This window comes from Nipponia nippon, unplaced genomic scaffold (assembly GCF_047370975.1).
Source record: "Nipponia nippon isolate SJK-2023a ecotype South Korea unplaced genomic scaffold, ASM4737097v1 scaffold_18, whole genome shotgun sequence".
Lineage (NCBI taxonomy): Eukaryota > Metazoa > Chordata > Aves > Pelecaniformes > Threskiornithidae > Nipponia > Nipponia nippon.
The window spans coordinates 7,337,152-7,363,946 of record NW_028262334.1 but is presented as its reverse complement, the minus strand read 5'-3'; the positions used below and the strand labels follow the sequence as shown (position 1 = coordinate 7,363,946).

At 46.1% G+C, this 26,795-nt stretch overlaps 1 protein-coding gene across 8 annotated transcripts in view; it reads right to left on the bottom strand.

Moving 5' to 3' along the window:
• Positions 1-26,795, bottom strand: part of ULK1 (unc-51 like autophagy activating kinase 1) — an 82,896-nt gene that overhangs the window by 20,530 nt on the left and 35,571 nt on the right. For 6 of the 8 annotated variants that reach the window (XM_087754265.1, XM_087754261.1, XM_087754266.1 and 3 more), the window contains 8 exons: positions 24,798-24,856; positions 20,767-20,849; positions 16,064-16,114; positions 8,752-8,840; positions 6,507-6,672; positions 5,157-5,217; positions 4,724-4,813; positions 575-700 (listed from right to left, as the gene is read on the bottom strand). In XM_087754265.1, the coding sequence (XP_087610391.1) occupies positions 575-700; positions 4,724-4,813; positions 5,157-5,217; positions 6,507-6,672; positions 8,752-8,840; positions 16,064-16,114; positions 20,767-20,849; positions 24,798-24,856 (725 nt within the window). The remainder of the gene's footprint in view (positions 1-574; positions 701-4,723; positions 4,814-5,156; positions 5,218-6,506; positions 6,673-8,751; positions 8,841-16,063; positions 16,115-20,766; positions 20,850-24,797; positions 24,857-26,795) is intronic. The other 2 variants (XM_087754262.1, XM_087754264.1) reach the window with 1 other exon arrangement.

Here is a 26,795-nt window from a genome sequence, read left to right as displayed (position 1 = left end):
GTTGGCAGCTGGGTCTCCCTGACGGCCTTCAGAAAACATGCTCTGCCTCACAGGCCAAAATTGCTCATGACTTCATCAGTCCTGGCTGCATAACCACATTAACATGTAACTCGTGTAAGACACATCATCTATGGTGTGACTAGCTACAGGAACCAATTAAGGTAAAGTCAGGTAAGTTTTGCAGCCTCATCCTTTTAGTTGTTTAGCTCAACCTTTTATAAAGGCATCCGCCAGACAGATGGGTCTCTCTGCTTGGACATCCAACTCACAGCTGGCATGGGAAAAGCTGGCAGACCCAAAGGGGCCCAGCCTGCACTGAAAGTTGATGGGAGCTGTCTCACATACATGCACACAGACAAAATTTACAATATGCGGTAACAAATAAATCTCAACGCTGCTACAAAAATATCCCAGAACTATGTTACCACCTAACACACACCACATTGGCTACCTACAGCAAGGGGGAGAGCCCATCACACAGGGAAATTTTCAGAGGTACAGAGAACAAGCTGTGAAACAACCCCCAAGAGCCCCTGCACTGACATTACCCCCGCCTCCCAGCCCCAGCACTTACCGCGGAGAGGCGTATTGATTGGGAGACTGCAGGTTCTGCTCAATCCGCCGGTAGTTATGAATTTGCGTTGGGACCGGAATGGGCACGGAGTGTCCGTACTTGCTGCTAGAAAACTGACCTGGCCGGCTGTTGAAAGGAGACACACAAAGAAAGCTTCTTGTAAGGCGTGGGCCTTCAGCCAGGTCATCGGCGGTTTTATCTTCATAAAGCAACTGTACACGGGGAGCGTCCTCTTGGCTGCTCTCGGGTTGTGGGTTTATACTGGGAGGTAGTTCAAAGTCATATCAAAGGGAAGTGGCACCACGCATCTCCTGAAAACAGGCACCTTCCTTCCAGCACGATTCCCACCCACAGACTGGAGTTAAAACATACACCCAAGCGCACCACTCCCTCCAGGAAAATTGGAGCCCTGCTATTTCAGGCCACAACTGGCCTAGTTTCCAACAGCTCAGATCCGCGGCCAAAGAGCACATCATTGAACAGGGGCTAAACATTCGTGGCTCACAAAGGACACCAGAAAAGATTTTGCTGCCAAGAGCTACTTGCAATTCATGCAGAGGCACTGCTGCAGCAATGGCATCTCCATGAAAGTCGCAGCACGCCATGAAGAGAATACAAACTTGTGGTGTATATCAGAGTATTTACAAGTGAACTACAGGATGGAGAAGGCAACTGAGGAGCGAATAAATCGAGGGCACAGGAGCTAGTATCTATATACCCATCAAGGTCAGCTAGAATTTCACACACAAAATGGGACAGGTCCGTTCTGCAAACTTCAGACTTCTTTCTAGTTCCATCCAAGCAGGTTGATCAGCTCACGTCTGATATCTGTTCCCCCATGTGACAGTTTCCCCCGTTACTCTTGGCCTGTACACCACACTATACACATATCATGCTATACAAAAACCATGCAAAACTGCATTTAACTAAGGAGACTAAAGTCTTTTCCCAAAGGCTCCAGAATTCTAGGATTAATTGCCATGGCAATGCTATTTACAACTGCCAACACCAATTGCAAGGATGTTGCACAATTACAGAAAGATCTTATTGGTAATGAAGGCTTCTGCAGTCATCCTTGTTGTCAATCGAGGACACGCGCCCAGGTCTGCCCCTGGGAAGCAGTAAGTATCACTTCTTTGGGTCTAACACTCGGAGTGGAAGCGTTTTGCATAAGATGAAAGGAGATATTTAATTCAGCAAGAACATACATGTGTGCACAGGGGAAGAGAGAAGAGGTTGTGACTTATTTGGCAGTTCAAAGCATGTCATTACCAGAATTTATTTTTTGGGGAAGGTCAGTAGTACTCTGTTGTTTATGGTGACGGTGTTGAACAAAGCTGACCTGCAGGAACGTGTCTGCAGATCTCCACACTGTGCACATGAAGATGCTCCTCCATCACAAAATAGTAACTGGAAGACATCTTTCAGCCTTGCTGAAAGTGATTCAGATTTCTTCGTTCCTCTCTTCATATGTCTACTAATTTTTTGAGTTCTATATATTCTTCTCTGTGTGCTCTTGTTTCTTCCATCAAGAGAACAGACTCTTAATCTGATGTTTGTCTCAGCAAAGGCAGCATGGAAGCCTTGATTCTCCATTGACATACAATAAAATAAAGGCATTCAAGGTTTCTGATTGCTCAGCGGAAAGGTGAGGCTTTGGTGTCTCTGCCTTCCATCAGTGTAAGACATGGCGTCAGACAGATATAAAGCGAACAGACCTTTAACCAAGAAATCTGAGTGTTAATGTCAAACTTTGTACATATCCTGACTTCCAACATACATTTCAAATGCTATCTTTTCCATCTGGTCAAAATGCTTTGGAGGAAAAGAAGTTCTCGGATGAAAGGATCCTCTCTCTCCCCAAGAGTTTTATCAAGCCAGGTTTCTCCACAAGGTGCAAGTTGCAAAAGAAAGCATCCAAGTGAGCTAACATATACTAAACCTACTAATTGGCTTCAAGCCTTAAAGAATGCAATTGACCATAAATTTGCAAAGACCAAGAGATAAAGCAGGGACAGGGAGTTTAATTACTTGGCAGTAATTAAAAACTCTTTGAAAATGGTATTAAATCCATTGCTGTGCGACACATCCAAGGAATTACCTTTTGTTAGACTTATTAAGCATTTTCAACAAGGAAGTGTTTTAAAGAAAAAAGAAAAAATCAACTGTCAGCGTATTTTAATTCTACCTAGTCCTCACACTCTTAGTTAACAAGGAGAACGGCTCTAGAGTGTACCGTAATATCCTGAGGAAAACCCAGTGCTGGCCACTCTAAAATAGCCTTTGCTTTCCGTCCTAGTTGGACTGCATCCAGCACTGCTCGCTAGCCTAGAGCCACACATGAAAGGGAGAACTGCTGCTTGCAAGTGAGCAAAGACCGAGAGAAAAATCAGGAGTCCCCTGTGCCAGTGAAGGCAAGCGCTGAGCCAATGGGCCTCACAACATCAACGGGCACTGAAACCCATGTTAATAGTAAGGGCACACCTGGCTGGCACCAGTTCAAAGCACTTTCAGATCAAAGATCATGCTTTACACTCTGGATTCAGAGTGACTGCTCCAATCTTTCATTATTTATGTCTTATTCCCCATCCTGGACAGGGTAGGAAGTTTTCAGTGTTTCTTTAAAGCAGATAGAAAAGTGGGAAGTAGCACTAGAGGGTTTGGTATCTGCTCCACAGAAGCTGATGGGAATGAGTAGGAAAGACAGCGAGAGCAGAAACATGTTTAGATCACAGCCACTGGCATTGACTTGCCACCTTGTGATTCAGCAGAATACGATGGGGCCAGTTTGGTGAAGACAGTGACGAACAGTGAAAAGTAGGCAGCATTTGTAGTCAGCGTCCATGAATTTCCACTCACTGCTGTCCAGAAACAAGGCCAAATCCTTTAATAAAGGCTGATCCCCAGAATGCAAAGGAATCAGTTAAGGAATAAGCTGTTAAAAAGCTTAGCAGGCGATGGCATAAGAAGCCTCGTGCAATTAAACTCCACACTGTGGTACGTGCTTGCCAATTAATCTGATCACGTCAGCAAGGCTTTGAGCTATATTCTTCTCCTTTAACTTTGTATGCTTTGAGGCTATGTTTTGTCATTTTCTGGGCTCCGTTTATGTGACAAGTGTGTTCAACACATAGCCTGGGACTGCATTTTCTTCTTAAGAAGGATTTTAGGGTCATCCATCTCCCAGTGTGAAATCCCCTTCAACTGTCCTCCTCCAACAGGTGCCATATTGACAGAATAGAAGATGAAAGCTGTCCTGCTTCCCCAGTAGGCAAGAACAAGATGGGAAGCAACACCAGCAGTTCCCTGTAAGCTAAGCACATACCCTAAAGCTTCAAGCACCAGAGTCAATGGGATCACCTTCCACAGACCACTAACGTCTTCTGAACCCAAATGCATCTGGACCCGCTGGCGGCGCTGGGCAGCTAGTGCTGTTGTGTGTGGGCAGCTCTCACCTACAACATTTCTAAAGGCCAAAGCTGAGTTTATAGCAACTGGTTTAGTTGGAACTAACCCTATGACTGCACCTGTTTGCACTTGTTACTCCTGCTCCCGCATCCTCCATTAGTAAACAAGGCCCATGTAGCAGCATTACTTTATACAGATATAGTACAAGAAGCTTCTCGGATCTTCAAGCAAACTACCAACAACTAAGTAGGCCCAGATCTGTCCTGCAAGGGGAGAGGAGCAACACTCCTCCACATCTGCCCAGTAATTCAAGCCTATCATAATTTCAGCCTTGGCTAAAGTGTTGTGCTCTAATTCACTGCATGAATTGAGAAACAAGGGTCTTTAGCTGGAATACTCACCGCCTCTGCAGGCTGAGCACAGAGGGGATGAGTAGCACACATGTGCCAGTGGAGCACATTTACCTTCTCCTTGAGAATAATCCCTGGCCCCGCAGGGAACAGAGTTAATTCCAGCTCTACTGCATTCTCTCCTAGCCCCTCCTGAGGGCCAGAAGAGGGAGAGACAGGCTCTGTAGTCGGGACTGATCAGTGCCCGAGGCTGGGGAGTTTCTCATTACCCTTTAATTAAAGGAGAGATGTGGATCTCGCCCAGCACAACATCTGTAAAATCCCCTCCTGGCAGCCAATGGGTGTTCAATTAACCAATGTCGCATAGTCACCACTGAACAGTCTTTCCTACCTGGACGGGCTAGGAGAACTGCTGTATGGGGGTGAAGGAGATGGTGTCCTTCCCTGGCTTTCCAAGCCTGCTGAAGTCACCAGAGAACTCCTGAAGAATGACAGAAAAAAACCCCAGCTGTTAGAGCCTGGGAACCAACCCTGCTCCCCCGCTACAAAGAACAGCAACAGAGCTGTGTCTGCCCAGCACCCTCTGCTCAGTCTAGTCGTAGGAGCCCTGGGGACTGTCACGCTGCCCCGCATACACTCTAGTAATTTGGGTGCCACATGCTGACGATCAAACTGAAAATGGTCAGCACCAGGCAGGTGACAGTCATCCCTGAAACACGAGGTAACTCGGCAACATCTTCCCTCCCATCCACCAGAACCCAAAAGTCCCTAATGCACAGTACGCTCCAGCGGCTGAACAATTTCAGTTGCCTTGGTGGTCTTACCCGCTGTACATCAGGCTGTCTTGGATTGGTTTCCCCCCTGCAGCCTCAACAGTTAAGTCACCTGAGGAACGAGTTAAGTGTAGAAACAGATTAATTCGAGATAATTTTCTTAAAAATCTTTACATCTTCAGAGAAACTGAGATTTTGGGTAGAATTTCCTGCTCCCCCAAGACCTGCTGAGCTGCTTCTGAAGACAGCATTTTGCAAAACACATGTGGGCTGAAGCTGATGTGGATGCTGCTGATCCTTATACCCTGAAGTTTTGGAAAATTTAGGCTGAAAGAAAGTCCTTTTGGAAGGGGGCCCAAACCTGACAGAATCATTTGGGGCAATAGGTATATGCCCACTTGGTGCAAACAATTAGCTGCTGTGTAAAAAGACAGCAGTGTATGCTGCACACAGGGCTTTGAAACATCTGTGTCCTCCTAAGTGGCAAAAATGCAGGGCAGCCAAATGAGCTGGCAGCTGGATACACAACATAGGGGAGTTTGTACCTTTGCCAAAACATCTGAACACTGGAAACATGACTAGCACAAGACAAGTGTATACTGGTCCCACGGCTATTCCCAGGAAGAATACAAGTAACACTCAGCTCTTCCTTATCATAAGGATTGCACAGCAGAGACCTTTCACAGATGCCAGTTCTACCCCTCCAAATTCCTGTTTTAATGCAAGTAGTGCAACTGTGAAAGGAGGAATCACAGCATTTATCACCAAGTCCCAACTCAGCACAGGATCATACACACGGTCAAGGTTGAACAATAGCCTTCTGCTGGTTAAGTAAGGACCGGTGCATGGACGTATTTAGGCATGTGGCTGAACTGGGGCCCTGGCCTCTATGTACATATATATTTTCAAGCAATTTCTATCAAAGTATAAACACATAGAAGTGCTAAAATGAAAGTTGAAGTGTTTGAAGAAAAATCCGACTTATTTTAGTTTTTCTCAGGGATTTTTTCAAGTGTAAAATCCAGCTTGCTAGCTGAAATCCTGTTGTGGACTGTGATGCTGAGTGAAACTGAAGGTAGGATGACATGGGAATAGCTTCTGTGAGAGAAAGACATTTCCCTGGGAGCCTACTTGTTGTCTTTTCCAGTTGGATTTCCAGGTTCAGTCTCTTATTGAGGTCCTTGAGTAATCTTTACTCTCAAATCCTATCTTTGAAGGTAATTACAAAATATCCTATGAAACTAGCCAGCGAGACAGATGTCTCTTCCAGCTTAAGAACAAAAACATTCCTGTTATTGTCAAAACAGACAGGTTTAATCCCTGTTTCAACTTTCTAGTAACTATCCTTATATCCACATCCCCCTCTGCTTAGAACATCTGCATTTCCAGAAACCACCTTACTTGAGAACTGTGCTGGGACCATAACGAAGTCATCTGTGTCACAGGACGAATTCTTACTGCTGCTTCCAGCAGAGTCCTTAGATCCATGCAGAAAGCCGGGGGAATCCTGGGTAGGAGATGCCAGCGCCTTCTCCTGCAGCTGCTGCTGCATCTCTCCAAGGGACTGCTAATTCAAGAAGAAAACAAACACTGGCCTCAGCACAGCTACTTCATCATTCTGCTCGATCCTTTAAACTGAGCTGTACAAGGCTACAAACAACATTTTGCTGATAAACCAGGGCTGATAGTTTGCCAGAAGCAGCTGTTTAGTTTACTAAAAAGGAACAGCCTTTCATGTCTGTGTCAGAACAGCGCATCTTTTGTTACACAAAACATACTACCAGCATGTCTGATGCTCCCCAGATAAGAAAAAAAATCACTTGAGGCATTGCTAAGGCTTTCTGGATCAACCACACATTTTCTACCAACTCAATTCAGTATGGCTGTGGAACAGAGAAGAGCTTCCAGAGATAATTTTGGTCGTTCTTCTGGGTTATGTTTTTTTGTTTTGTTCTTATATATTAAACACCCAGTCTCTACTCACGCTTTTGCAGTAAGCAGTACACGGGAACATGTACCTAAGTGTCCCTGCACTTTCTGGACAACCCTGTTTTGCTGTGGTGCTGATAAGGAGTTAAAGGCAGGCCTGAGGAAGGCATTCAATAGATGAACACCTCACAGCCATCAGAGGCAGGACAGACCCTAAGAAGTCCCATTTTTTTGCTTCCTTCAGCCAAATGATGAATAGCCCCACAATCCTCATGTTTTGCAGACAGATGGAAGAGTTTAAGAAAGCTTTAAGACGGCTAAGACAGCTGAACTGCCCACAGAGTAGATCACAATCTTTATCCTCCTGCATTTTTAGGCTGAGAAAGACCTGAATCAGCTTTCACTTTGGCTCTATTAAGACCCTGTTCACCCTCCAAAGACTCTCCTGCTGTACCAGTGGAGACTCCCTCTCAGTGTACAGGCAGTACATACAAGCAGAAGAAATTTTCCAGCTGCCAAAGTTGTCTCTTTTCGACCCGACCTGCTAGCTCTGCCCTGCAGACGTGGCATTTTTCACATGCTGAGCCAGCACACCTCCATCAGCAAAACTTCAAAATGCAGAGCGGGACCAGTGCAGTACACCTCAGACCCTCTGGGTCTGGCAGTGAGTCTGTATCATCTCTGAGCTTCCCAAACCAGGAAAGCTCGGGGGAAGAGTCTGTTTTTCACACCATCTACCTATTCCTTAGTCTTACGGTCAGGAGGGCCTCAGCCAACAACCCTCTACTTGGAGCTGCAGCGGGGAAGAAGCTCTCGGGAATGCAGTTATGTGACATTCAGCGGAAAGCAGACCTCTCCTTTCTGTCCAGCTCACATCATGAGCACCTACATTAACTTCAGATGGTGCCTCAGCCTTTCCCACACCAGGTTGGGACACCTTGGCCCAGGGAAACTCAGAGAACAAAGCAAAAAAGTAGTAATGCCAGGGAGGAAGAAATTCAATCCTCCTCCCTTCCCCTACCCATCGTACCACCAGCATTCCTGAGTTCAAAGTCAAAAGGCAGCTTTCACCAAGAGCCTCTGGAAACAAGCTTTCAGTTCAGTGAGCTGGAGGAATGTCAGTTCACTGGCCAGCTAATATTCTGCCCTCCAGGAAAGTTTTCATCATTTCAGGTAACCAGAGAGAAAAACCGTCAGTTCAGATCATCTCTCACAAGACCACCAGACTGTGGCAGGCCTGGTCTGAGCACAGAGCTTTGCTGAATGTCCCTCTGTGGTGCCTGGGAACGCTGCTCAGAAAGGAGGAGGGTCACCTTACAAAGAAGGGTGGATACGCTGTCAAGCTGCAGAGACTTCGCGTGAGAAGAGAGAACTTGCAGCCAAGAAAGCAGTGCCATGCCCTGAATTAGCGACTGTTTTCTGGTTCCAAGCAGCTTTCCGTCTCTGCCAAGACAAGCTAGTGCCATTAATACCAACTTCTTTCATAACGGTTTTTCATATAATAGGCAACAGCGAATTGAAATATTTCTTGTGGAGAGAAAGACAACCTTCAGGACCCAAACTCTAAACAGACTGGGGAGGACACCGAACCAAAACCAGGCAGAACTAAGGTGCTCAGCGGCTTGCATCAGAAGACAGCAAAAGCAGAGACCTTGTTTCAAAGAAGCAAGCAGGGAGACCGTTAACACAAGCAGTGCATCCTCTGAGCTGTACTTACGGGAGGTGATGCCAGGTGGGAAGTAGAAGAGCTGCTAGAGGAACTGCCGGAGCCTGAACTGGGGTAAGAAGGCATTGGCACGGAAGCAGCTGTAAACAGCAAAAGACAAAAACAAAAGAAGCTGTCAAACTTAAGATCAATCAATAATAAAAGGTCTTTTTCATCTTTTCCCATCAGGTTTATCTCATGTGCCATCATGTATCAGATGTGGCCAATTAAAAGAGAACAAAAGAAAAATCAGCATTCTGTTCAGTTATGTGATTCACATCCATCCACTCCTCCATGCACTATTTCACAGCTATAACTCTTGGGGAGGGAGGTCTCAGAACACACTGACCAAGGTCAGGGTCCACTCAACAGCTGGTCTACACAGGTAGCAAGATGGTTTCTGCCCTAAAGAGCCTCCAAAGCATCTTTGCAAATGAAGGGAGAGATAAACAGAGAAGTGGACTGAGTTACCCATGTCAGGGGCAGAGGTTAGAAGCCAGACCATACCCTTACAGTTTCTTTTTCATCAGACCTTGTGGCTTAGCGCGCACACATCAGATGTTGGGAGGTCTGTGCTAAGTTAAACACATGCCTACTCAAGCCCTATGTGCTTGCTGCCCAAGCAGTCACTTGGGCATCCCAGGCCACATGCTATAGAAAAGCCCCCCCCAGAACTAATCATTCCAAAAGGAAATAGTTCATTGCTTCCTATACCTTAACACCTTCTCCCTCGGCCACTTCTGCAAGTTAAAGAGGTTTTGCTTCTTTAATCTCTTTGTACAGAAATTGTTCCACAGCACGGGCTATTCTTGCATCCCTTCCTTTTATGTTTTATTGTTCAATATCAGAACTGCCCATGTTATTTATCTCGTTGTTGAACTGGCTTTTGTAACTCTCACAGAGGCATAAAGCTCACGCTGAAGGGACTAGTTAGCATTGACCTTCAGGCAGAAAAGATGATTAAGGCATCACAGGAGAAAAGAATATTCAACTCCAATGACTTATGCAAGCGAGGTTCAGTCAGTAACTTAGAAGAGCTCGGCTCAGCTGAGGAGGGAGACAAGTCCAAGGTAACACTGGCTCTTTAACAGACTTTGAAGCATTTAGTGGTTCAAATTCCCTAGTCCACTCACACAAGACTGAACAGCACAGAAGCTGTAGGAGAGTCCCAACATCCCCACTTCAAGGCAGTCTGAAGTCAGATTTTACTCTGCAACCATTTCGGTATTTGAATGACTTAAGATAGAGATCAGAGGCAATGCTTAAGCGAGGAGAGGAACACTGCTTCTCTTCCATTGTGCTGGCAGAGAATTAGCACCTTGTATCGTATTTCTGCCTTTACAGGATCTGTGCTAATGACTCCATACTTAATACAAGGAAGGTTAATAACACCTAGAAGAAGAATGCTTCTGTTTGAAGTAAAGCTACCTCTGTCATTAATCACATTAGATACTATAAAGCACTTACTCTATTCAACCGGCTAGAAAAATAAAAGTAAAGTACATCTCTCTGCAATGAACTGTTGAAACAGTGTTCTAATGATAAAAGAATGGGAAAATATGCCTTTTAATACAAGGCTTTAAGAAGTCTTTCCATGTAGCCTATCAAAGAAGGTTAAAGGACGACTGGACCAGTGTCTCCCAGCACAAAGAGAGCAATCACTTAGATGCTGAATTCCTCAGTCTGACAGAGATGTAACAAGATCCAGCAACAGGAAAATGAAGCCAAAGAAGGGTAGACTTAAAATACACATTTTAACATAAGTAATCAATCACTGTAACAGTTTAACCAGGGTCATAGCGATCCCCTCTACCCTTTGCTGATGTTAACAAAACCCAAATGTTTTTCTAAGGAGGTTAAGTTATACTGCAAAGGGAGATTGATTCGGCGGGGTCCCGGGGCTTGCGCAATAGGAAGCCAGGGCGGGATGGCTGCGTGGGGCCTGCGCGCAGCGACACACGCGCACGCCTTTCCCTCCTCTGTCGGGCCAGCCTGCAGCGCTCACCCCGCCAGCATTTTGAGGGTTAGGTCCATAATGAAATAAATCTTTCCAAAGTTTTGCGAGAGGCTACTTTTTAGCCTCTGCATCTGTTCTACGCTTGATTTTGTGCCCCTGATGGACTGTGCTGTTAAAACGCACTGCCCTGGCTCCGGTGAAGGAACAGGGACGGCGGTACCCTGATGAGGGGTATTCCGGGAGGTCGGTCAGGGGCTTGGCACGGGGAGCTACGCCGCCCACGCCCCACACACCCGTCCAGCACAGCCGGTTCCCGCTCCCCACGCTCAGGAACACACACAGAGGCCTGAGAACTTGCCTGTGAAATGGAGAGCTCTGTCCTGCCTATACCACACAGCTTTTGATCTCCGCGGTCTTCCCACAGAGCCTGCAGGGCAATCCCTACCACCTTCCCTATATATTTAATACCAGAAATCTGAGGGGGGGGGGGGGGGAGAAGTCTTCTCATTTTTATCCTGCCAACTGTTACAGAACAATTCACCCTTGCACAGAGACCTTCTTATTATGGAAAGGTGCTCTGAAGGGAAGGTAAGTGATTTCTGAACTGTATCCACACATGCCTGCTGCAAGACTTGCATCACCATTCATTTTTCCTGGAATTAGTATTTTTGTTAGAGTCATTTCAGTTCTCTCTCAAGGGCCCCTCCACTCTATTTTCGTTCTGTGCTTATTATTGATTTAAACCTGGCTGGAATTGAGACTTTTCTATTTCTGTCTATTTGCTTTGGACAGCTTTCCATTAATCTAGGAACGAAGACAAGCAGGCGGACTTTGCCACTATCATCTGAAACTCAAGTTAAAACTATCTGCATGAAGCACACCTCTAGATACAGCCTCTTTTAATCACTGCTCTTATTTAAGCCCCTGCAAATCTCCCAAATTCACACTGTAATGCTGCGAGGTCCAACTCAAAAGGTCCTGACACTAAAAACAGACTTTCATACACGTAGAACCACAAGGTTTGGCACTGGCAAACTCCCTCTGACCACCGTATCCCTGTTGGTGCATTTTTCAGCATCAGCCACGTAGGACAGCTTGAAAGCAAGACGCTTCCATCTCCTCCACACACCCAGGCACTCCCAGTTTGAAATTAAAAAGGGTGCTAACACTTGGCTCATGTTTTCAGCTTAAGTCTGAATGCAGGGAATGTTAACGTGAATTGTAGGCCCCCACCCAAATCCAAAAATTGCTGGATTGTAATTGTAATGTAAGTAAGTCTGTTTTCATAATTGTCCTCTCCAACTTGTTCCAGCAACAGAACAGTCATCCTGTACGTTGTGTAACCAATACCAACTGGTTTCAAAATGGGAGAGCTGGGAGCCATAAAGGCAAGCCTCTGCTCCAGCTATGTGGATCTTGACACTGGATCCTACACCTGCAAAAATCACTGCTGACAAATCATCCTACCAGGGCCTCAGTTGTCCTAAAAATATCCGAGCCACAAGCTTTATATAAAAGCTTTATTTGGAATCAGAGTTTCACACACACTAGAGAGATGCATTTTTGTGATTATCTGGATTCAATCAAAACCAGTCATCAAGAAGTTACTTAATTGCAGTCTCTGACATGGCAATAGTTTGAGTGCAAAAACTGAAAGGGCTTGCCCAAAGAATAAGCTGCTTTTTGGAGTTCAGAAATTTGCACCATTAAAATCTTTTATATGCAGAAGTCATGTTGATTTTTTGCTAGTTTTTACCTATTTTATGTACAATAAGATTATAAAGATGGCAAAAGTCAAGTTAAGCCTGACAGATATTCCAGACATTGAACCACCTATACACTTCTGAACCATAACCGCTCCCGTTTCATGCTTTCTTAACTCAGAGTAAAGGAGGTACCAGCTTACCGCTCATTAAAGGCAGGAGCAAAAAAACCTCCAAAATATTCTGCATGGGTACCAATTACAACGTGTTTACTGAGAGAAGACTTGCACAAGTGTCTAATTATGCCTTCTCATGCATTATTACTGTAACACACTGCCCCATACCATATGTTGATCAGACCTGGCTACAGACAGACAACATTCTGACTAGACACGGTATTTTAAAGACTTTTATTAATAAAATTTTTACACATCTAAAGTACATGCTTAGTCACAGGTACAAACCCCACAATATAAAATAAAATATAAGTAAATAAACAAAAAAAATAAAGTACACGTTTCAGTTAACAAAGCCCAAGGCCCTGAACCCACTCTCTAGGCTAAAGCCTGTGGCAAAGGGAGCTCTGCGGTACGCCCTGGATGGCAGCAGACTTAGGTCCTTGCTTCACTAACGGAGTGAGATGAGGAGGGATGCGAGAACAACCAATTCTCAAAACCACAGTGGAGAGGACGGGCTTGTCAGAAATGTCGTATTTAAACATTCTTGACAGAAATGTTGGTTTTGCTGAAGTGTCTTGAAAAACATGCAAATTTACTTAAATGAGGGGGACTCCCTGCCTGAGCAACTTCACAATTATCCACTTACAGAATTATCCACTTTGGAGAATTCCCCAGTTTTCCAGAATTCCAAAATCACGTTATATTAAAAAAAAATTTCTTTATCATTCCATGAGATGGTGTACTAACACACACCCACACAGAATGAACAGCCGATGGCTCTCACTTTATTCTTAATCATTGTGTGACCAGACCTGGACCAGCCTTGACAGGGTTCAGGAGCCCGGGTGATGGGCTCAGCTCTGCAGGCTGCTGGCAACTCTCTCCCGTTCTGACCTTGCCACCTGAGGGCAGACTTGCCTGCAGGGGTATGGAGACCACCACGCTCTGCTCAGACTGCAAAACGTTCTCATATAGAAGTGTCTCACCTTAAAATTGTTTTGGGACCCAAATGGTTGCCTGCATCTGCAGTGCAGGTGCCCCTGAACTGGAAGGTCCTTTAGGCAAAGGCTGCACAGTGCGTCCCTGAGCTTAGCTGAGGTCTCAGTGTGTCCATCACACAGCAGCTACTACTCCAAAACACAGATGCTGGTACAGATCATCCAACAAACTCTACGAGAAACTTGCGCACTCAAATGTGAATCACTTAGTCATTAGCTTCCACCAAAGTCAGTGGTAGCCCAATTATCAGCTCCCAAGGAGAACAAAAACACGAGAGCACGCTGTTCCTCCCCCCCCAGTTCTCCACTGCAGGCCTGAGGACTCTAATTCAGTCTGAGCACGACCATCATGATTCAGATGCAGCTGCATCTCTTTTCCTCTTTGATACTTCCTACACTCGTGATGCTGGGCCACATGTTGAGATGAAGTAGCACAACAAACTTTTGGACTCATCTTAGTTCTGCACACAAAGCCAGGGGAGTTAGCCCCTGAGCAACTGCAGCCTTGCTAAGTCATCTACTTCAGCTAGAACTGTGCAAATGTTAAGCATGCTACCACATTAAGCAGCATTCCATACACCTCAGGCGAGTTTTTCTTATCGAGATCACCGTAACCCAGACCTTTGCTGACATACTGGCTCTTCTCTCACCTGTTTGGAAATCAAAAGGACCACCGTCCCCATATGCAGCCTTTCCTTTCACTGCACTTCCCAGAGGCCTTCATCCATCCCTGCCATCTGGCAGCAGCAAAGACCTCCACAGCAGACTACAAGAACCATCTTCTCCGCTAGCAGTTTTCTGTGCACAAAAACTTGAAGGCCTCCAGCAACAGGGAGCTATTTCTCCCCTCATCTTTTCAAAGCCAGTAGTGGTCTCTCCGGCCTGGAGAGGACTCCAGGCTGTGGACATGTGCCCAGAGGTGAGGACCAGCCAGGCAGCAGAGAGGTCTGGAGTTTGTATTGTCCTTACCTACCTGTAATGGTGCTCTTTTTATTGGGCCCTGACCCCACACCACTAACTCTGGTGCAGCTGGGGGCAAAGGCTGAGCTACAGTCCCCTGCTCATAATGGTGCCTCTGGTTTCTGCACAGCAAATGTGCACAAGTTGGAAACTGAGGCCAAGTCAGGAGAACCCTCTCCTGTTTGCAGGGGGTTTTCTGTTCCGCGGGCCAATGAAGCAACGGAACTGCTGGAGATAAGCGACAAGCTGGTGGGCATGCAAGAACACCCCAAGGGAGTCCTCCTCTGCCCACGGGGGGATCAGACTTTGAAGGGCTTTTCCCACACGGCAGTGGTATAGCAGGTGCTGAGAGCTGAGCTGGCTTAGGAGCAGTCCTACGCAGGCAGAGTCCTTTCCTGCCTGCAGAGCAGTCCTGTTTTACAGGACCTGCCCCACATCTTGCTGGCGCAGATGGAGATAGGGGCTTGGCTGGCTTGCGACCTCCCCTAAACCAGAAGCGTCTTTTCTTGCCCGCAGGACGGTCACCTAAGTACACAGTTAAAATCTGTATCAGGAACAACTGAAAAGTCCTGCTCTGGAACCAGGAAAGCAAGAGACTGTCAGGAGTGACGAGGACATCAGACAAGGGGTGTCCACCCACAGCGTACATCCAAGAGGGGCTCCATGTTCAGAAAGCGTTGGACATGTGTCCTCCAAAACTTCCAGCCCTTGCACTGGGCACCCCAAATCAGTCACTGATGAAAATTCTTGGCTCTGTCATTTATTCGGGAGGTTAAGGGCCCAGGAAGAAGGACCAGAAGATGACAACCATACACAATTCCACTAAACCAAGTCTCTCAGCCAGAGGAATATTATATCCCATACAGTAGAAGCAATTCGGAATCGTTTTCCACTGGAAAACAAACCTCTGAATCATAGCACATGTGGCTGGAAATTTTCAAAAGTTTCGAATCAAAAGAGGAAAGAAAGAACTTTCAATGGAAATCTGTCTTTGTTTTGACCAGTTCTCACAGAGCACCCAAATTTAACCCTTCTAAAACAAGATTCATCAAGAATTTGGAGGTAAATGCTGAAATAAGATTTGGTAACCAGAGCCTGCCACTTGGCACAGCCAACCTAAGGTACCACCTGGCAAGCAGGGACAAAAGTGCCAGTTTCCACTGTTCGCTACCCTGAATTGTCCTACAGATATGGATGAAAAGTGAGATCATGCTGCATAATCCCGTTTACCTACAAGCATCCCCACTGGCCAAGCACTTCATACAAAGCAGCTGAATATGTCGCAAAGCTACATTTACTTCTACTTCACGTTTCTAAACAGCCCCCTAATCATCCCTTTGAAGGTAACTCAGCAAAATTAAGTACATTTTGATGGCAAAACCTGGACATGACACAGTAACAAACGTTGAATCCCTGCCTAAATAACTATGAAAATATAAAGCAGTCTTTTTCTTTCCTTTTGAACTAGCAGCAAAGGAAGTCATGTCATGGTTCAAAAAGAGTTATAATCAAAAATGCAACACTTACATTTTTTCATAGAGGCACTTGCATCCAAGAACGGGTGATGGAAAAATTCATCTGAAAAAAAATCAAGAACAATGACTCAGTGAAAGGAAATGACGGCAAGAAGTTTACAAAGCAGCTAAAGCATAGTAAGTTACAGTATTTCACAGTGATTTTTTCCATGCAGTCTAGTCAACCATGGAAGTTGACTGACTGCGGTTGCATGTAGTAGTGGTTAAGAATGCCGACTGGGGACTGGATGCAGGACCTACTCACAAAAACACAATCGGAAGTTATTTGGACACAGGGATTGCTATGTGTATTAAAAAAAAAGTGGCTTCTCTGGTACCAGCCACCTCTGCAAAATCAGCTGGGGGAGGGCAGAGAAGGGAAATCAGCTGGGGCAATTACATGAATGAAGAACAGGAGGAAAAAAAAAAAATCTTTGCCAAAAGCATGGCCAAAGGACATGAGGATTTGTACCTTGGGACTCACCACCAGTACTAATGGATTTTCCTTCCCCACAGGGCATTAAAGAACTTAGTGAGGTTTTGCTGCAAGCTACAACCCTGGGCTGCCGGGGAGAATACGTTAAATTAATTGTTAATGCTCCTCTGTTTTGCAACTGCTCTTACACTTGTAGGAACGGGAATCAGTTTTTGAGGGCCAGATAGCGTGACTACACGAGACCCGGCATGGCCGCGTCTGTGCATGTGCATCAAAACCTCCCATCAGCAAGAAGGGAGAAATCCTAAGGCACAAAGTAGCAGTAAAAGACAAAGTCCCTGGCTGATCAGGATGGCAAGTCACCCTAATTATAGGGATCCAGGGGAGCTATGTTTATCACACTGCGCTGCCACTCATTCCACAGAAGAGGAGTGATGGACAAAGGGACTTCCACTGAATGATCTTCCATCACACCCAGACCCAAACCCATCATTCACTGAAGGCAGAAACACGTTTTGTGAAAGGCCACCACAGACCTACAGCCCAGAACACCCTTCCTTTCACACCAGACACAACTGCTGCTTTCTTCACTCATTACGGGAGGATAATCTACAGATCCAGGCCAAGAAAAGCTTCTGTCCTGGCTTGCTGGAGACCTTCTACATGTTTGCCTGTCCTCACAAGTAGCCACACCCCTCCTGACTCCTCCATCTCTGATCCACGGCAGCTCTACGTCGAGTCCTCTCCTACCACAATCAGCAACGCAGCCCTCCAGGAGCCTCAGGCACGGATCCACGCCGATTCCTTGGCTAGCTGCAGGCAGTTCAACTTGTTTTCCCAGCACGGATTTCCTGTTGCAACACCCAAGGTTTACAAACTTCTGCTTTCTGTAAACAGCTCCTCTTTGGCCAGTGAGCTTTCCAGAAAGTAGCAACTGGGCTTTTTGTTTGCTTTTTAAACTTAAGCAATCCCTCTCTCCCCAGCTCCTCCTTGCCACTGCCATGCCGGGGTCCTGCAGCCAGAGTGCACTGGTCCAGAGCTCAGCACAAGTGATGGAAATCTCTGGCAATGAAAGCTGGAATCTCACAGATTACATCTGCTCTGGATGGAGAACATCCCTATCCTGCCGGGAGCTGCTCGAGTTTCCTGCTGCTTCTTCAGCCTGCTCCTCTCAAGGGTACCATCCCTCAGCTGAGCTGATTCAACCTGAGGGGGTGGAAATGACCATTTCTTTTACTTTTCCCTCTCCACCCTCCAAACTGCTTATTAGTTGTGCTTGCAAAGCAAAATTTAAACAACCCTGCTTGTAATCATCAGCAGGAAACTTGCAACTTGAAACCCTCCTGGCTTTCCTCTAGATAATCTTGAGATTGCAAAGACCATCAGTTCCTGGTAGAAGAGCAGCTGAGACACACAACAAGTACATGAAGTTTTACGCTTACGTGTTGCGGTTGTGTGAATCGACTAAACTCTGGGGGAGCTCCATGGAGGGCACTGTGCAGACCTCCGGGGGACTACAGAGGGCCTCAGGGACCAAGGAGCAGCAGGACACCCCGCTCCTCTGGGGAGCGTGGCTCAGGAATCATCCCTGACCTAGCAGCACACGAGTCTTCACCTTACAGAGCACAGGAGGGTAAAGGAGCAGTGAACAAAGGCACTGACCATCAGCCAAAGCAGGCCTTTTATAAATAGTGTGGGTGAAGAGAGCAGCCTACGGTTAGTTTGCCAGTAGGAGGACAAAGCACCTACCTACTGGGAGCCATCTAAGGTAAGGGGAAGATCTGCCTCAGACAGGATCTGGAGCTGCGGGACATGAACAATTTGTGCAGAGCTGGCCACAGACAGCAGCTGAAAACATGACAAGAGTTGGGCACAAGTGCTCTCATTTCAGTATTGCTACTATTTTGGCAAGGGGCATCATCTGGAGCTCTTCCTTCCCTTGGAGTGTCAGCTCAGGAGAAGGGTCCGTTCCGTAGGTGTAGGTCAGAGTCTCCAAGCCCTCAGGAACATAGAGAAGCTGAAGATCAAGCACCAGCAGACATCAGGGAAAAGAAAACAGTTGTGTCTCAAAGCAGGGAGGAAGCTCAGATGCTTTGGCAGAGAGTCACAGGAGAGGAGGCAGAGGTGGATGAGACCAAAAATACAACTGGATGCTGAGGGAGTGTATTAGTCTAAATAAATCATGGCTCTGGCACTTGCTTTCCTCTCAACTGACAGGAGATATTAGAATATGGCATGGGATGCCACACAGCCATTGAGATCTGCCTTCTATAAAGCACCAGGAATATCTCAAATGTAGGCTTCTGTACAGAATATATTCACAAACCCTCCCTGAGAAACAATTACATCTTACGAGGACGTGCCAATTTGTAGAGAAAAGGATTCGGCATGTGATTAAGGGCAGGCAACAATCTCAATGCAGCAAGATGTGCTGTAACTGTTGTCCTGAGTGAAATCAAAGTATATTATCTCAAATTTCCAAGTGTTAGACACTGACGCATGCAGTCTACTCCCAAGAGGTACAAAACCAGCTTATAGGGGGCTAAAAAGGTTTACCAGGCTCAATTTCTGACAGCAGGGAAACAGGAACCTCAAAGATATTTTCTTTTGAAAGGCACAGCAGCAGGATAGCAGAGGCAGAGATCCACAGCCCAGATAGAAGATCTGCAGGGAATAATACTGAGGGGTGCTTATATCCAAGTCAGTCTGTCAAGTAGCTTCAACAACTCCCTTTTCAAAAGGCTTGTTTTCTCACTTCTGCAGCCTAGTAACCAGTAGTCCTTTACACTCAGCACTGGATAATTATGATCAGCCTCAGTTAATCCACACACTTGCTTCACCCAGGTGACACTATCGCCAGAAAGGCTTTCCCAGTATCTTTAATCCAAAAGAATAACAGGCTGTAAAACAATTTCTCTTCATCAACTCGCATATGCTGCCCAGCAGGAAACAATCCACCCGAGCAGGGAAGCAACAAAAAAAACCAACAGAAAACCAACCCCCAAAGGACAGTAATATCAAACCCTTTTACCCCAAGACTGAATAAAAAGCAATATCCTGAAAACACACAGCAGCACACTTTCGGGTAAAAAAGGTAATGTCTGTGCGAAAGGCAGAAAGCTCTATGACTTGCTGTGATATTGCCCATCTGATACTTAACACAAATCCATGGGCTTTGGCCCTGCAGCCTTGTTTCAGAAAACCACTTGAACAGGCTTGCCCAGCACCAAACCTTATTCAAACACAGAGGCTGAGGGGCGAACTTACCCTTTCCACCAGCAGCACGGGCCCGTGGAAGCAAAGCTGCTCCTTGCCATTCTCCTCTGCTCTCAGAGGAGACACACCACCAGGACCAACTTCCTTGGTAAGAGCGAGTATTCACATCCTGATTTTTACCTGAGACAGGTCTAGACTATCTTTGCCCAAGGAGAAGGGAGAGGTGGGGGGAAGAATAAAAGACCACAGAGTTGCCTTCAGGTGACCTGGTCCTTTCAGGGGCTCTAGGAAAGGTTCCACCTCTGCCTGCTTTCCTCTAGGGCATGGCTTCACTAGAGGTTCTTCAGACCTTTTGGCTCAGCTAGACACACCTGGAAGAGGCTGCCAAACCCAGAACCACCTGGCACATAATGATTGTTCTCAGTTTAGAAGGAATTAAGACATCAAAAAAAAAAAAGAAAAAAGGAAATCTTCATGCCAACCAAGTCAGGAGACTGAGACACAGGTCTACAGGGAGAGCCAAGAGACTGCCAGCTTGAGCCCTGATGAGAACCAAGGCATCCTTCCACAGAAACCTCGAGAAGGTGTGAAGGGTCTGCAAGCAGCTATGGTCTCCTGACTCAGATCACCGCAGACGCTAAGAAAGGGAGGGTATTGACTGAATTGTTCATTAAATGGATGCAGCTTGAAGCTTTGGGAGGGAACTAATCACAGAGAAAGAACACAGATACACAAGATACACATCTCACCTGGTAGCATACTTAACACAACAGAAGTTCAGAGAGATTATAAAAGCAGAAGCGAGAAGAGGGAATGCAAGTAAGAAACATTTGCTGAAGGTATGCCAAATCTCTGGGTTTACAAAACTGCACTGGAATTGGCATGGACCTTTCCAGCACATATACTGAAAAACCCAAGATTATGCACTCTTCCAGGCACAGGTGAAACCCAGGTGTCTGGATGCTTCTCCTAGCACCAGCCAAAAGTATGGAGGTTTGTGCAATGCCATGGCACAAAAGATGACATAGACAGGCAGCAGAACTAAAACTGGAAGGAGGTCTTACCAAAGTCCATGCGGTCCTTATGATTACGCTGCAAAAGGCCCAGCAGCAGCTGCCTCAGGTGGCTTGATGTCTCCCTGGGGATGCTAGGATTGAAAACAAAAGCAAAATAAGACAGACTTGCAGTCTACTTAAACTGCTTTTACATATTCAGCAAGGCAACCTGCAAATGCAAACTCCCTTTGTGCCTGCTGGGCTAGGAACATAAGATGAGCTCACTGGAGAGAGGCTGAACAGGAACATCTCTATTTGCATCTCTGTTTGGCTTTTACTCCCCATTGTCATTGTTAAGGCTACAGCTAATCTGGCTTTAGTGGCCTCTCCCAAGAGCACCTGCAGATCCTTCCCTTCCACAGCAGGGCCAATGTCAACCTTCTGGTTCTCACTTAAGTCCATTCAACATGCAATATTTTGCACATGATAAATAAAAATCTCTTCTACTTGCTCTACTGGGAATAAGGAGGTCATGAAAGTGAAGCAGTTACCAAGGGGAAGCTTCCAATTAAGACATGGGTGGTGAAACGTATTACCAATTACTACCATTTTATTAAGGCTTTTCTTTTCAATGCAGCTTATGTAAGACTAGCAAGTGACCTTTGTCTATTTGCTTCTTTGATACACAGCATTTATTAATCGAAGGTCACTAAGATGCGAGCAACTGCCACCCAAGCAAGCTAAAATTCATGCAGCTATTACCCCACTTTCCAGTATAACTAGGAAGAAAATACTCTTTTCAATGGCCATTGCAGCACAAAAGAGCTAGTAAATCATTGAGCTCTCCCTCACTCCACAAGCAGATGGGGGAGAGGCCAGGGCAGCTCTTCACAACCCCAGTAGATTGTGAGAAGCAGGGAATAAATGAACGGATTAAGGCAGGGAAAGCAGAGTTCAGGCCTTGCGTAAGTGGATTCAGCTCTGCTGACTTTCCTCTGTAACCAGAAGCACTGTTAGGGGCCGTAGCAGCCCGGGCCTGCCCGCAGCCAGAGCAGAGCTCTCCAAATTAAGTGTAGGTGGCTCCAGGTCCTTTCAGTATTGACTCTGTTTATCGTGGCTGTGACCAGCACGGCCCCCACGGTCTGCCAGGCGTTCCCCGCTCCCCATGCGTGGGTCAGCTGAGGTGATGGCATGTGTGCTCAGCACGGTAATTTTAACCGCGCGGAGCCCAAGCCTGCCCGGTAGCACAGCACGCGGCTCGCTCGGGCAGGGCTCCGCTTCGCTGGGCTGGCATCGCTCACTGCCCTGAAGCCAAGCCCGACTGATGCTGGGAGAAACAATCCTCCTGCACCATTTCTACCACTTCTACCCCTGACACAGGATAGAAAAAGAAGCTGGGACAAAAATACTGGGGGGAAAAGAGGTGCTAACTAGCACTAACAGACTGTTATTCAGTGAAACTAGAGATGTGAGGCAAGGTCTCTATTTATAGGTTTCAGTACTACCCAGTTATTTTTCAGCGAAGCCCTAGGCCTTGCTGGCACAGGAATCTGAGCCCAGCGATTCCTAGAACAGGGAATGATGGCAAGCATCCCTCATCCTTGTTTGTACTGGAGGAGTTGCTTTTCCATCCCTGACACTAGAATGGTTTCGTGCGCCTCCAGGCCACCAGGACTCCAGAAGGGATGCAGTTAAACTGAGAGTCAGTTTGAGCCAAGAAAAAAAAAACACCCTCTTGTCAGAAAAGGTGTGCCTTAAAAGCACACTGTGTAACGGAGTAACCCAAGACACCACAGCTAGCAGAGTCTCCTGAAAAATACATTAGTGCTGGAGACCTGCAGTCCTCCAGCGTTATCGTCATAATTTATTTATCCATGACACATAAAGCTCTCATCCAAAATGAGTCCATTTCCCAGCAATGACTTTAGCTCTTGTATGGTTTTAAAGCCAAGAAACAGGAAGGTCAAGTAGTAGACCTCAGATGTCACAACACAGACTGAAGATGGTGCAGATGAACAGCCTGTTTGCCTCCTCTTACCTCTCACGTCTAAAACGTCAAGCTTTGCTACGCTACCCCACAGCATTATTTTCCAAGGCCATCTTTTTAAACATAAGGAACAAAACTGCCTTCTTCCCCCCATGATCTAGAATACACTTTACCATGCAAATCAGCAAAATGAATGTTAGCTATTTACATCAGCGCTATTAAAATTGTGAGACCTTTGGGCTTGTTCCTCCGGACATGGGCTCCCCACCTCAGAATGGCATTTCACCTGTCAGCAACAGCACCAGCCCGGCAGGCAGAGACCGCTGGCGAGCATTTAATGAATTTAATGAGCTTTTTCTGCCCCACCCCGCTCCCGAGCCAAAACACACCGCTTGCCATGGTGATGGCAGGGAGGTGGGTGCCAGCCTGCCTAGCCCCAAGGAGAATGAAACCAAATCCTGGCACTGCTGCAGTCTGAGAAGCAGGTCTCTGGGGTGGTTTTGTGTTTCATCCTCTGTTGGCAGGGCTGGCGGAGGCCGTTTATTCATGTTTACTCAGGAAATAGCACAGATTGCGGCTCATGTTAAAGAGACAAACGGACTTTGGAAAGCAGGGAACCAGCATTTACGCAAAGGCTGCTTCGGACCAGACTTCTACAGTGAAAGAAAACAATGGGCTCGGATCTAAATTTTGGAGGAATTTGGTAGTTAAGAAGCAGAGATGAGTGAAAAGGGTAGACGCAGAGCGCGTACCAAGGACTCACAACACAGGAGAAGGACTAATCCCTGCAAGAACAGACATGCTCTTAGAGCTGAGTTTTATTTATCCCCTCGCCTGCCTCCTACTGCATGCAGCACGAGCTGAAGCGGCAGCAGGGCAGCGTGATCAACACAAGGAAGCTTATTAATAGTCGGGATTAATTTCTCTCTTAGTAAGAGGGACTACCTCAAAGGTGAGCAGACATGTTCTAGGCTGTGTAGTGGAAACAGCAGCTCTACATTCTGCTCACACAGACTATTTGGCTCCAACTATGTGGCAGTGGTTTTCCTTTGAAATGTTTTGTTTGGGTGTTTTACTCCATCGTGCCCTCTGGTTCAATCCAGAAGAGCATCCAGATGCCCCAAATTTTATCCTGGTAAAAATTTGCCCCTTCTCCCCAAATCAAAAAAGGAAGCACTTGAAGGGAAATTAAATGCATAGCGCAAGTCATTGGTAAGAGCTCTAGCTTCTTGACAGCTCTCCTTCCACTATCTCTTGGAGCTGTCTAAACTGATAAGGGGAAAAAAAAAAAAAAAAAGAAATCCATATACAGCAACTCAATGAGCTTCCTGCGTATGGGGCTGCATTAGCAGCTCTGCCAAATGGAAACTAACTTTCTGGTTAAAACACACCTTCCAATTTTTTGATGTATAAACTTGGAACTTCAGTCCTGTCTCTATACCAAGCTGAGGTTTTAAGAGAAGGCATGAGGTTCTGCTTTAAGAGCTCAGAGATCAAAAGGAAAGACCACAGCAACAAAACCAAAATACGCTGACAAATCACAGAGCTGAGTGGCAGCTAGGTGCTTCACTAGGTAACATACACCCCGGTGGGACGAAAGCAGTTATCTTCCCCTTGGAAACTGCAGCAGTGTCCGTTTCCATCAAGGTTATATTTCCTCCTATTAGCAGGATGGACACGAGCAGTTGCTGTCCTGACACGTGAGAAATGGGAATGTGATCTGCAGTCAGGTATGGCAGGTTACAGGACAGACTGCAGTTTGGCTGCTCGCATGATTCAAGCATTGCCGTGATTTCTTCCCAAGGCTCCAGCCTCAGGGAAGCCATATGTGGGACAGGACCACTAGCTGGCTCTTGAAATCACTAATGATCCTGAATTTTTGCAATGTAGGAGAGAAGTGGTATCTGCAGAAAGAGAGAACACCAGCTCTGGCAATCCGCTGCTGTCTGACTTTCTCTGGGCCACATCACTGCTGGTTTAAGGAATGGGGGAAGGCAGGTGGCCAAATACTTTACAGTCACCTCCCTGAGTGACAAGCCAGGAGCAGGCAAGGACAGGTGTCAATATGGAGTAAACAAGTGCATACAAACAGTGACACTGGAAAAATGCTTACTTTGGCATCAGCATCTTGTTTTTCTCATAGAAGAGACGAAGATCCTGTGGGCTGCTGGCCTGTAGAAGAGAAAGAAAACCAGCACGTGAAACAGTTGACAATGAAGGAAGGGGATTAACATTTCTATTTCACAGTTATTCTGAAGAGCAAAGATGCACTTTTCAATTGCTGAACCAGCACAGACAATGAGAACCTGCAGCTTGCTTTAGATTGAAAAGCCAGCACTGTGCCAGAGTGAAAATACAGTATTTCAGCCTGCTGTCTTTTTGTCCCTGACCTGGTTCTCTCCTGCTCTCCCCTTCCAAGGGCTGAGCTTCATTGCAGCGGGCTCTGATGCTCAGGTCTGAGCTGGCCTAATAGCCTCACCCAGGAGGCTAAATAATTGCAGACGTGAGGAGTCCCAAATGATGAATGGCAGCTCCCGCTGAGAACATGGATTAGTGCCGCAGGGCATTTAGAAAAGGGGCAGGGAGCCTGTGGATGGGCAAGGGATCTGTGAAGAGACCAGGAACATGGGGAAACAGCAACTGAATTAGGATTTTCTACTTTAATTCCAGGAAGCCAGAAGGTCTCAAGCCACAGCTCCTATTTGTGCAGTAATATACACAACTGCTGGGGATGTTGACTACAAGATCCCAAATTCTCAGAGATGGGATAAAAAAAAAAAAAAGGCTAGGCACAAGAGATTTATGGCCGAGGTTAAAAATAAAATCGCCAGTATAGAAGCTCAGACACACAAAAATCTCCTAATGTCATTTCTCCATTTGTTTTTATGCAATGAATAATACAGGCCAGTAAATTAACCCTAGTGTCTCAAGCTTTTCTGCCTAGGCAAAGTCTCTATCAAAGGCAGAGCAGGCTGGCTGGCGTGACACAGACATGAAGGCACATATAAACAGGGAAGGAAGATCAGAGAGATTAATCTGCAATCAATTATTGGTGCAGCAGAGTGTGTAGGAAAGTGTGAACAAGGAGGCAACAGGCAGATTCTCCTGACGTTCAGGGAAGGCTCAAAAAACCCTCGAGCCTTCCACCTACTTCCATTTCTAAATTCGAAGCATTTAAGGTCAATTAAAATGCTTAAAATGGCAAATCAGACAAGCCAATCTGCAGATGGCCATCAAAATACCACTAACACAGCATGGCTGGAAAAGCAGCCACATAAGATGCTGTTTCAGCATTGCCTACTCCCTCTGGCTGAAGACGAAAATTAAGGATAACAGAGCTCAGTACAAACCCTGAAGAGAAACCAAAGGGAGAGTCTCAAAAGCTGCTAATTATCAATAGACTCGTGTAGTACTGATGAGGACAGTATTTCTTGCACAGTCTTAGCAACCCAAGCTTCACAGCTCTCCTGTGAATTTGTATCAATAAGAGCTACTGGATTCCTAAAAGATGGAAATAAATCCCAGTTCTCCTTTCTGCAATAACATATCTTTTGCTGTTCGCAGACACAGAAGGGACCCAAACAGGAGGTGCAAAAATACTTTCTTCACAAACCATTAAAATGAATGTTATGCAGCAAAGCACCTTGTTACATAGGTGCCAAACTGCATCAAAATTTCCAATCACTGCCACTCAATTTGATTTGGTTCAGTAAAACTCCATTTTACACCCTTCCTCCTGCAGATCTTGCCCTGTAATTAGATTCTTAATATTTGGAAAACTTTAACGAGGCAAGCGTACGCACTGCACCAAATGGCTTGGCCACAACACTCTGTGTGACGAAAAATATGCCTGACAGACATAGCCTACAAGGAGGACCTGAACCCCGCGGCAGGGAAGCGAAGTGCTTGCTCCCAGCAGAGATGCACGCCTTGGCTGTTTGCTCTGTTCATTTCCTGCCGCAACAACTCAATTGTTTCACAAATACAATGAAGCTCTGATCTATTTCAAACACTGTTTTGTCAGAAGTTTTCCCGGCAATAAAGACAGTATATTAAAAGCAGCACACATGCAAAGCCCAGTTCATTAGAGAGGGTTTCTAAGCACTAGCTT